Source organism: Natrix helvetica, assembly GCF_964273705.1.
Source record: "Natrix helvetica genome assembly, chromosome: Z".
NCBI classification, from domain to species: Eukaryota; Metazoa; Chordata; class Lepidosauria; order Squamata; family Natricidae; genus Natrix; species Natrix helvetica.
The window spans coordinates 128,259,119-128,271,703 of NC_138554.1; the positions used below are offsets into that span (position 1 = coordinate 128,259,119).

A 12,585-nucleotide genomic window follows, 5' to 3' on the forward strand; every position below is an offset into this window, starting at 1 on the left:
GAAATCAATGTCTGGATGAATATTGACAGGGTCTTCCCCAAGGCTGGAAATCAAATCACACAGGGTTCCTGAGAAAGTTAAAACATGAAAACAAGCTTCCCTCCAAACTTTCTACCAATGGACAATAGCCTTAGGATGCAATTCATACAATAATACAGAGTAGAACATTCTCTTTTCCATAAGTTCCTGAAGACAAAATGAGAATAACTTTCATAGATGACTTATTTGAGAAATAAAGTATTCCTAATTACCTTTTCTATGCTATCCCTTAACTGTAGTTGTTACAAAAGCAAAATATAGTTATTATTTAAAGCAGAGACTCATAATCATTCTTCATTGGAATCCAAAAGTCAGTGTAGATTTTTTTTTGTAAAAATGAATTGGCATTACAGTGCTAACATAAAGCTAACATATCTGAATGATTATTCCAGTAAGCTTTGAAATAAGAAGAATCAAATGAATATGCAATTAAATCTTAAATTACAGACATCAATTACAACTAAAATACTCAATGAACAGGATTATGGGAATTTTAGGCTAAATGAGCCAATGTGCACCAAACTATCTATCCTGGGATTAATCACCATTAGTATTAGAAATCTCAAATAAGAATGTAGGCTTTTATTTCAGATAACCTGGACATTTTAACTAACCATTCAGAGTCAACGTGAGATTGACTGGGAATGGAGATCCAGAATTACAGTTTTGCGTCTAGCATCTTTCATCAGCATCTAATTCCAATTTAATGTTTCCCCCCAAAATTGCACAAACATAAACTCACATTCAAGATTCTCAATGTAGAGGTTCTCAAATTCTCTTTCTATTTGACCAAAAAGTTCCAGAAGTGTATTTCTAATGGACGATGGTAGCTTTGAATCCTAGGGAAAACAAAAATATCACAGTTAAGGCAGAATTTTCCAGGAGTTTGTTCTTTTTGTGTAACTGGCCCCTTATGCAAAGCCTCCTATTTCCATTATTCCAAAGCACAGATTTCAAACCATCCTTCTATCCATTTTTCTCAAACCATACTTTTGCCACATAATGGACCTGTACAAAGTTATGTTTGAAGAAAGGGCAATTACGTGGATAATGGGTCTATACACAAAGCCTTATTCAGGGGACACGGACACACGGACACACACACAAGACTTCAGTAAATCTACAAAGGAGCAGAAATAGATTTTACTGTATATACTATGATGAAATATCTTCATTTCAGACAAAAGAGAACAATCCATATGACTCAAAAGTGGCAAATTTCTCATGTTTACATCAGTAGGTTCTGCCTTTGAAATTTTAAATCAATAATGGTGCACAAAGGCACTCTAACAATGATTAATCCTTGGCAATACTATTTCTCCTTCAGTTCAATAGCAATAGCACTTAGACTTGTATACCACTTCACAGTGCTTTACAGCCCTCTCTAAGCGGTTTACAGAGTCAGCATATTGCCAACAACTGGATCCTCATTTTACCCACCTCAGAAGGATGGAAAGCTGAGTCAACCTTGAGCCTAGTGAGAATCGAACTGCCAAATTGCAGACAGCCGGCAGTCAGCAGAAGTAGCCGGCAGTACTGCATTCTAACCACTGTGCCATCATGGCTCATAATAACATACCAGATATAACAAGAGGAGCAAATCAGTATCCCTTAGTTCAATCCTACAGCAAACATGAGATTTTACAAAGAGTTTGGTTGCATATTTGCTGTCAATTCAAAACTGAAAGATAACGATTTAATGTTTTAAATGATGTTTGAAATGTAAATGTTCAAATAAACTTCCCTAAAGCAAACTTGCAGGAAAATGCTATGCTGAAGCATCATATACATTGAAGAGCAAAAAATAAAAGACTGAGATAATAGAACTCAAGCCATCTCCCAAAACAAAGCAGCTTGCATCTACATAACTGAACTGAATCAGACTTCAGGATGTGTTATCTATCTTCTACAATTTGAATTCATAGTACAGTCAGAAAATGAATTACATACAGGTAGTCCTCGACATACAACTGTTCATTTAGAGACTGTTTGAAGTTACAACAACATTGAAAAAAGGGACGGGTGATCAAAATTCAAACGCTTGCGAACAGACCCATATTTATGACTATTGCAATGTCCTGGGGTGATGTGACTCCCTTTTGCGATCTTTTGACAAGCAAAGTCAATGGGGAAGCCACATTCATTTAACAACCATCTGACTAATTTAACGACTGCAGTGATTCACTTAACTATGAGGGGAAGAAAGGTCCTAAAATAGGGCAAAATTCACTTAACAATTGGCTCAATTGTGGTCAAAAGTCGAGGGTTACTGAAGACTCTTGGACATTGTCATGATAGTAAGTGAAGAAACCCAGAGATATATAGTGTATTTTCCCTACATTTGAACAGGAAATTTCAACGTTGTTTTGACATTGGATTTTAGGTTTGTTTTAGGGCCTCGCAGAGAATATAAAATTGGGGAATTAAGTGATTTTATCAGGATATCAATCTAATTTGATCAGACAGCAGTGAAATCAAGCTCCCTCTTTCAATCCAGTTTACCTGGCCATCCAGCATCTCTCTCTGCAATCCTGACCGCTCTTGTTCAGAGCTGTTGGTTCTTCGTATAGAAAGACTGTGAGATTTTCGTTTCTGCTTGGCTTGGCGAGCAGTGGCACAGCTTCCACTTTCTGTGGGCATTACTTCAAAACAATCACTTTCCAATAGCTGCAAAGATAAACTAAAGCCAAGTATTAAATATTATAATTTGATCTATGTAAGAAATTATTTTCTAAGTAGCAAATGTAAGGGAAACATTTAATCCTACTAAAATATATCATTGTGGTAAGATGTTACAGTAATGACCAATGAGATAATGAAAAATCTTACTACAGACCTTTTAATATTATTTGCCAATTATTAAGCCATTCCATAAATACAAAAATCCCTTTGAATTATAACTATTTTCCAAATGCAAACCCTTTGAATAATCAAAAGTGTTTCTAAGAAACCCATATCTATATATACTTCCACAACACAAATTCAAAGACAGGAGCCTAAGAGCATGATGCCTGAATGGCAGTGACAAGCAAATTATTTAGATTCAAAAACTGCATTGATGCCTTATTCTAAACCACAACAATTTAGTAAATATAGTCATTAATAATGTTCTATGTCAAATTTCATGACCATAAATTCTACTGCAGGGATAAACTTCCCCAAAAGTTTGCAGCAATTAATCCTACTGGTACTATGAAATAGATTTATTAATGCTGTAATACTTTCCTCTATTAAGTCACTGTTATGCATCTTAAAATTTAATTCCATAAAAGAATTTCGATTAAACTATCTAAATTACCTGACAGAACACTTCAACCTCTCTCACTCATGCATGAACAATTTGGCTCCCCTAAACCATCAAACTTGTGACATTTCTGCAGTGTCAAGTGAACTGCACCCTATTTGAATCCAACACTAATAGATGACCCTATTAAGCAAAGACCATTTTCCATCTCTTTATCTATCTCAAATTCAATTAGTTTTGGCTGCAATAATTAACAGCTCTTTCTTTAGAAACCTAAAAAGTAACTACCATTTATGCAGCAACTTTCCTTGATAGCTAAATTAACTTCCTTGCTTAATGGAACAAGAAAAATGCATGTGATTTTGATGGTTAGAAAAAATGAACAGAAAAAAATGAGGATTGTTGCAATCATAATAAAATATAATGCTTATATTTGCTGCAGAAGAAATTGGAAGTTTCTTTCTATTTCTTTCTGTTCTTTCTCATAGAATTGTTTCCCTTTTTTGGTGTTTTTTTTTTAATTGGCTTGTGTTAGTTTGTGTCAATTTTTACACTGTCTTTAAAACTTTGAATAAAATTTATTTTTTAAAAAAACAGCAACCGTTTTTTTTTTTAAGGGTAGGTGGTCATTAGGGAAAATATTGTGTGACTGCATCTCTTAGTGACAGCAGCTATAGTTATCGTTAGACCTGGATTAGTTAGACAGTTAGACACCGTCAGATATTTGCATTTCCTTCTTTCTCTATTAACTCTGTACACACAAACCTCTAGCCTTGAGGTAGGTAGTCAACTCCTATCTTACAACATTAGAACTTCCTGTTTTTTTTAAATACTTCTCTATTCCACTTCAAACAAAAAAAAACACCAGAAACCACAATATAAAATAAACCTGGAGACTGTATTAAGTCATGTTGGCATCTATCATTTTGTTACTTGTGTAATACTTAGACAGTTTGTGCTAATAGATAATCCTCAATTTAAGAGCCATGATTAAACCTGAAATTATGTTTGCAACTTGTGCCAGTTGTTAAGTGAGTCACCATGTGACTGTAACTGATTTTATCTTTTTTTTTTACACTGGATATTAAGCAAACATCATGATCATAAAGCAAATACCATGGTTGTTAAGAGAATCCATTGCCCGCAAAGAATATATTTTCCTGGAAACCAAAAGTTTCTAGCATGAAAGCCTTAAATTATGGTATTTGAGTATGGGATGCTACAAATGGCCATAAATGTGAAGAGCCATAACGTCATGCAACTAGGGAAGGGGATGGACGCAACTGTTGAAACTTTGAATTGAGCATAAATGTCTCTGAATGGTCACTAAGCGATTGGTTGTAAATTGAGAATTATCAATAAGCTTATAGTCAGATTTAGGCAGACACTGTAAAGCTTAAATATTAAAAGAGAAACAGACCAGGCATAAGAATTTTTTTAAAAACCATCCATTTTGAGAACCTGATAAAAATTCTTTACTCAGAAATTGCTAACAGCTTAGACAGCTGCACATTATCATTTGTGTTTCACAATACTAACATCCTATCACCCATGATCATGCATCAAATGCATAAATATCAATAATATATACAAAAATCAAGAACATCACTGGATGCAACAATGTAGATTATTTCACAATTAATGTAGATTTCGCCTGATAAGCAAAGTCAATGAGGAAGCCAGATTCACTTAACAAGCATGTTACTATCTTAAGAACTGCAATGATTCACTTAACATGTGGCAAGGACGGAGGTAAAATTGGGCAAAATTCAATTAACAATTGTCTCACTTAGGAATGGGAATTTTAGGCTCAATTGTGGTCATCAGTTAAGGACTACCTATTTAAGGTCTATCTATCTCTTGGTAGATTGAAAACTTGCAACAAGTCAGTTTGCAAGTCTCAAAGTTAAGCCTCTCTCACAGGGAACTGTGGCCCACCAGAATCTCAGCTTGCTCAGGCCACCTCAACATTGATGCCTGCCAAAAGACATCTATAAGGCTATACAACTCTATATAATTGCAACACAGCATGGTTAAATCAAAGGACCACATGAAATCAATACATATGTAAGCTCTAAGGTCACTATATTTTGACATGAATTTAGGGTAGGATATTCTAACAGGCAGAGAAGAAATACTTAGCAATAGCCTGTCCAAGTTACACAACCAGGTTATAAGACATAGGAGACATTACTGCAACCCTACCCATTTTCATGACACTGCTGCAGGCAAAGTGTGCTACAATGGTTTTTGACATAATTTCCAAAAACATATTTTGTTTTTTATGATTATTGAACAAATGGAAATGGAAAGGGAAAGGTGGTAAGATTATTCCTGCTAAGAAGGCTTCTCTGTTTCAGCAACCTTCCCAGTATATTGTTTTCTTTTTAAAGATCTCTCTCATCTTTTCCTCAATGGAAACATATTCTCCACTCTTTTGCTTCTATTTCATGTTCACAAAAACTATTCTATAAGGTAAATTGGGCTGAGGAAGCACCTATTCCAAAGGGAGTTTATGTGGCTGAAGTAAAACCTTGATTTATCGAAAACTTCTATTCCTCCACCCGACTGGCTCTACTAGATGCAGTTGTATAAAACACTTTACTGTGAAATTTTAATCATATTTATATCTTCATTCCACAATTGCTCTCTCAAAATATACACCATATCTGATATGGAAAGAGAAATTAAAATATTTATATTCATTCGAATGACACTGACTCACACAAAGGTTTGGTTTTTTTTTTAAATTACCTAATAGCACAATGCACCTTGAATTTTTCTTTCAAGAACCCAGACTATGCTTCCCTTTGTCACCTGCAACTATTTTCCTAAAATATTACCATGGAGTAGGAATAACAAATTTGAGTATGAAGAGGCAACTTCTGGATGCATGTGAACCACATCGAGAGATCTGCTCCACCAATAACCAGATAAATCATTTTGTGTGGAGTAATGCCTTTAGATGCCCACAAAGTCTTAATAGATAACACCCTATTCTCTCCTAGCAGCCTGGCTGGTACCAGATCTGAGTCAAACAGGTGACGTACTAACCCAATACCTAGAGGCTGCTAGGTCTACATAGAAAGAAAACAATGGCTTTGAGTTTATAAGCAAAATAAGTCCAATACCATCTTAAACTCTGAATATAGTTGTACTCATCTGCTCAGAGATAATCGACAAATATGGGAGTCTCTTGAATGTACAGTTCCAGTTTAAAAACTAAATGGCAACTATAGTCGGGAGAGCTTTTCCGCTACATTTGGAAGCCTTGCTCCAGCTACACTTGGAAGCATTGTTCAGAGTAATTAATGTTCTAGGTACCTCTTGTTTGACTTGTAATAATGCTCTCTACAGAGTGCTATCCTTAATTGTGGCATTCAGGATAGCAATGGCTGTTTCCCTTTATATTCAGGTGACAAACACCTACCCCACCCCACCCATTTTGGAAGCTGCATTGGTTGCCAGTTAGGTTTTGGATACAATTCAATAAGGTTTTATCACTTTTAACTCTGTCACTCTATGCCCTGGACCTGGTTATACACAGGACATTTTCTCTTCTTCATCTAGCCATCCAATCAGATTAAAAATAGTCTCAATTCCCTAGTCTTTTCAAAAATGTCATCTAATAGGACCTAGGAAATGGGCCTCTTTTATCCCTGCCCTATGCTTTGGAACACCTTCTCTATCAAATTGCCAGCTGAGCTTCAGAAGAGCCATTAGCAGCTATATTTTCTATCTATCATACAAGGAAGTTATGGATATTGACATCTATTAGCAAATACCTGACTTAGATTTATTTTTGTCCCTGGTAATATTGGATAGTTTTTTTCCATTTTTCTTCTTGGTTGGGTATATTAATGTTTTTATTGATAGGTTCTTCTTTAGATTTAATTTGGTTCTTTTTTAGTTTTGTGAAGTGTTTAAAGAATGGCAGAATACAAATAAAGTAAATAAAACAACTTTCTAGCATTATCAGATGAGACTCCACACTCATCCCACCCCAAATGACAGAGACACTCTGCTTTAGCATTACATTTCCTTGGATAATATGTCAGCATATGATTCCTTAAATACTGTTAAGGTAGGCCAGGTCAAGAAATGGACATGATAGAATTTAGGAATATTTTTATTATACTAAATTAGAGTAACACAATCTTGAAGTTTCTTTGTCCCATCTTACAGAAGTGAAATTAAGGCAGAGTTTATCTTGGATTTGGTGTAAGAACAATATATTTTTTCTTCTGCAAGTCACTTTTAATAGCTTGTTCATCTCTTTCCTATCCCCATGGTCAGGTCTAAATTCCTTTACAAATAGTCACAAATGCAATTAATTTATATAAGAATAGATCAAGTGCATGATAAAAATCATTCTATCAATTAATTCACGTATTGATAAATTTTACCCATAAACTAGGAAAGTATTCTACACAATAACAAAATAAACAATTGATAATTATATATCATTTCTTGAAAATGCTTTCTACAATCAATTGTCTTTAAATGCTTTATGAAAAATCAAGAAAGATCAAGCTTAAAGCTCTAGCAATGGTGCTCTATGTTCTTCCTCTTAAATTACCTAACACAGAAATAGCTAGTATTCGCAAAATCTTGCTTATCAGAGGCTTAACAGTGGGAATGTGTTATGTAATGAAAAGAGGGAGGGGGAATTCCACTGGCATATCTGATCTGAAAGTTAACAGGCTATCTTTGGTTACCAGAAGTGTCAGAACATGGAAAGGATGACTAAAGCAGCCCGCTTCCTTTCTCGTTCCCTGAAAATTACATAAAAATAGGAAAAGTAGTAGAGAAAATATACAAACTGAGACAAGATTTCTATTCTTTTGTTTCAAACTGTGATTTTGGACCTAAATTTCAAACAAAATTATTATAAAATTACACTTTCAAAAGACATGCTGGAATAAAAGGATGCGATTTGCTTTTTAAAATGTTGCATCCTTAACACAATATGAAAGATAACAAGATTTTCAGAGGGAAGCTGAGCTACTCTCTGCAGCAAAAGCAGAAGACCTTTGGAGAGGCTCTGGACCTTTAAAAAAATCAACCCCTTTTATGGTCTAAGTCAGTATTTCTCAACCTCAGAAACTTTAAGATATATGGACTTCAACTGCCAGAATTCCTCAGCGAGCTGGTCTAAACAGTGGAAAATGTTGAATACAATTGCATACTCTGAAAAAAATGAAGCTTTGCAAATTGATCTAGATAAATTAGTTCAACAATTTGTCAAAGATTCAACAATAAAATTGAATCTGGTAATCAAATAATCAGTTGTTCAGCAATATTTTCCTCTCTCCTGAATGCATTCAAAGTTATAGAAATTCTTTTTTCAGTATGGTGCCTAAAATATTTTTGAATCCCTGAATTCCTAGCCAACATCTCATTCTGGTTTATGGCAGCCTTCGTGGGAAAAGATCCCTTTAAAAACAGTGAGCACGGCCAGCCTTTCTCAACAAAGGAAAAAGACAACAACAAATCATTTTCCAAAATATTTTTCAAGGAAACTGCATGGACTTGTCCATATAGTGATTAAAGGTCAGTTTCGACTTAAAGATACTATAAAAAGGGTATGAGATCAAGATAGAACTCAAAATGATTTTCCATGAAACATGAAAGTTATGGACAGTAGCTTTTTTCTGTCTAACAGTAATCAGCAATAGGAACCTTTCTGAAATACTGTAGTCCACATACAATTATACCATTTGATGAAAAATTGGCTCTATTTTTCACTTATTTATAAACTACTTCCAAGTAGGGTATTTCAAAGCTACTGAAACTTTAGGCAAAACAAATATAGCACATTGTAGTCAATGACACAACACTAATTCAGTTACAACCATATAAAATTGCAAAATGCCACCAAAGTGTGGCAACATTTTACTAAACATTTCAGATTAGTTAAGCAATGGAGTTTTTGTTTGTTTGTAAAAATTCTACTTGCTATCTAATAAATTGACTATGACTATAACTGACATTAAGTAAATGCTCAAGGAATGTTGTAATAATTTAAATAAGCAATCACTAAGAGATTAGACCCTCCACATACCGTAGTTAAATTTCTGTAACAAATGAGCCACCAACTTTTACAGTAATCACAAAATGTGGGTACAATTACAATCTGGACTGCTACGTGCAGAGTTCCAACTTAATTCCTCTCTTCTAGAAATCCGCATTCCTATCTTTCTAGGCAGGAAAAAAAAGCAAACAGGGAATTACCACAACTTTTTGTACAATGCTTTTTATCATTGATTCTATTGCCAATTTAACAATATTGGTTTATCAGCTTTATCTCATGGAAAGGCAATTCAAGCACATTTGAAGAACACTAATATTTATTTTACAAATGTTTACATGACATTTCATCTTTGTGTAATTAGCAAAGTCCTTGGGTGTTTAAATAGATTTGTCATAATACAGATAAAAGATAACATTTCAAAACACTGTGCCAAAAGTGATCTCACAAATGAGTTGGCACTGTACTTAATTCGCTGACAGATCAGATCCACAAGTTTATATTAAGCAAAGAAAAAATACTGGAAATAGCACTGAACATATGTTATCCATGATGTCTATTCAAGTAAGTTCTCTCTCTTCCACTTCACAAACAGCTAAAAGACAAGATTGAATCCAGATACACTTGAGTTGTATTAACTGAAGAGTGACAACCAATGCAAAAGTGAAAGAAAAGCAAGATATATTTTAAAATGTATTTAATAGCAAAATAGGATTTGCAGTAAGGATAACAGTTGATCACCAGGCTAATTTCTTTTCTCCTTTGCTGCTAACAGTGGCCATAATTTCTGAGCCACTATAAAATCTGACACAATAGAACATTCATAGGAATGAAATGTCAGCACCAAAACAACAGCACAACAACAAAAAGTTGAAATAGCTTCACAATAAAGAACTTTAATCCAAAATGTGATCCATTTAGCGAAGTCAAAGGAGTAACTGTTGCAGGAAACCCAAGTCACACACTGCTGATTAATATGGAGCATTGAAAGTAAGCACTGTACATATGTAGGACCTCAGTCTCCCATAGAAACTAATATGGGCATTGGAGCAGCACTATAAACAAAATGCCACTAGAACCATATGGACACAAGTTACACAAAATAAGAGCTGTACAGTATAACATAAATAAGAAATACTTCGTGATGGCATCAAACAAATCATCTTCTTTGGAGGCCTTAGAGTAGCCACATCTTTTACAAGGCTCATAGAGTTACTTGGAAGCTTTCTTCAGCTATCTGTGCCTCCAAGTCCATGCAAACTGTGGTTCTGCTAGGACTGTCAAGGGCTTTGGACAGCCTTAATGAACAGTATTTACATGTGGAGCACTAGATGTTTGCCTTCTATGAAAGAAGAAGCACACTGAAATATTTATTTTATGCATTTAATTTGCATGTCACTCATCTCACTATTCAAAATATAATAAATATAAACAGTGAGGAAATAATTAGAAGCAGATCACTCTTACTTCAGGATGAAAGACCTTAATCTTCATTAGCTTGAGCAATCAATACAGATAGTCCTAAACTTATGATCACAATTGAGCCCAAAATTTCTGTTGCTAAGTTGTTAAGTGAATTTTGTTCCATTTTATGATCTTTCCTATCACTATTAAGCAAATCACTGTAGTTGTTAAATTTGTAACATGGTTGCATATCTGGCTTCAGCATTGATGTTGTTTGTCAGAAAGTCGCAAAAGGTGATTACATGACCCTGGAGACACTGTAATCACCTTTTGCAACCTTATGATAAGAAAAATCAATGTGGAAGCCAGATCCATTTAACAACTGGATTACTAATTTAACAACTGCAGTGATTCACTTAACAACTATGGCAAGAAAGGCCATAAAACAGGGCAAAATAACTTAATAACTGACTCACTTAGCAATAAAATGTGGGGCTTAATAATGGTCGTAAGTCAAGAACTACCTGTACTATAAATTCTGTCAACCACTAAGTCATTTTTTACTGCACTTCATACAAATGCATGTAATTAATAAATAGTACTTAAAATTACTTATTATAACTGCAGTTATTTATCTGGACAGTGTCTTTACTGTTCCATTTATTAGTCCACAAGAAGGTTCTTCATTATTTTTTTCAATATCCTGATCATCATTGGAGTTCAAAATAAAACTCTATCTGGGTAAGTAAACATAGTAAAAATAACAGGTAGATAAATGTTAACATGCATTTACTTAACAATTATTATGCTAAATAATTAGTATTATGAAGTAATTATGCATCCCATTTTATCCATTATCCATTTTTATAGGAAAGACAAGAAAATTTTCTTTATTTCTTATAAGGGTGTCAAACATATATATTTAAAGTAAACACAATCAAATAATAAACCACCAAGCTTCCTCACATCATCCCTAATTCAGAAAAGAAGTCCAAGAATCTCGAACGAAATATGTCATTGAGCAATCATAGGATTCACATTTTTTCAACTTAACTATGTACATAATCACATTATTTTTAATTTAAATGTGTACTTGGCATTTTAACAACATTTTTAAATCTTACCAGGAAATGCAGAAACAAAACCTGAGGCACCTGCACACAGAGCATACGATCTATCACTGTCCCAAAATTTTATATTGCTATAAAGGTTTTTTTAAGCATTATTTAAACTGTATGTTTTTTTAAAGCTGGCTCCTAGCTAAAATGCAGGCTTCAATTACCTAATGAATCCTCAAATTATGAAAATATGTCATTTGATTACAGAGCTTATATATTTGGTAATTTTATCAACTCATTCAAATACCACAAGCCAGCTAAAATGACATGGCAGTGTGCCTGCTACTAATTTCCTAACTTGACTCAATTGTTCATAAAGTACATGCCTTGGAGCAAGCATTTAAGTTAACACCCTTCTTTAAATAACATTGTGTACTTTTAAAATATTCTTCAGAAGAATGGAAGAAAGGCGACTTTCATTTAACTTTGAACAGTTAATCTGAATATATGTATGTATGTATGTATGTATGTATGCATGCATGCATGCATGCATGCATGCATGTATGTATGTATGTATGAATTTGTGTTACAACCCCTGGTATGCCCTTACTGGTTCAAATCCCAGTAAGGGTATGGCTAGCTGATGAGAGCTAAATAGCTTGAAATAGATCTATACTAGTCTCCCTTTATTTATTTATCAGCACAAATACAACACACACACACACACACACACACACACACACACATATATATATATATATGCTGGTCTTGTTGTATTCGGGTCTTTTCCTGTGTAAGATTGAGATTGT

The 12,585-nt window shown here is 34.1% G+C and overlaps 1 protein-coding gene across 1 annotated transcript in view; it reads right to left on the minus strand.

Moving 5' to 3' along the window:
* Positions 1–12,585, minus strand: part of WDR37 (WD repeat domain 37) — a 61,270-nt gene that overhangs the window by 46,065 nt on the left and 2,620 nt on the right. Inside the window, exons 2-3 of the mRNA XM_081971322.1 lie at positions 2,542–2,719; positions 782–878 (exon numbers count right to left, since the gene is read on the minus strand). Coding sequence (XP_081827448.1) covers positions 782–878; positions 2,542–2,679 — 235 coding nt within the window. The 5' untranslated portion in view covers positions 2,680–2,719. The remainder of the gene's footprint in view (positions 1–781; positions 879–2,541; positions 2,720–12,585) is intronic.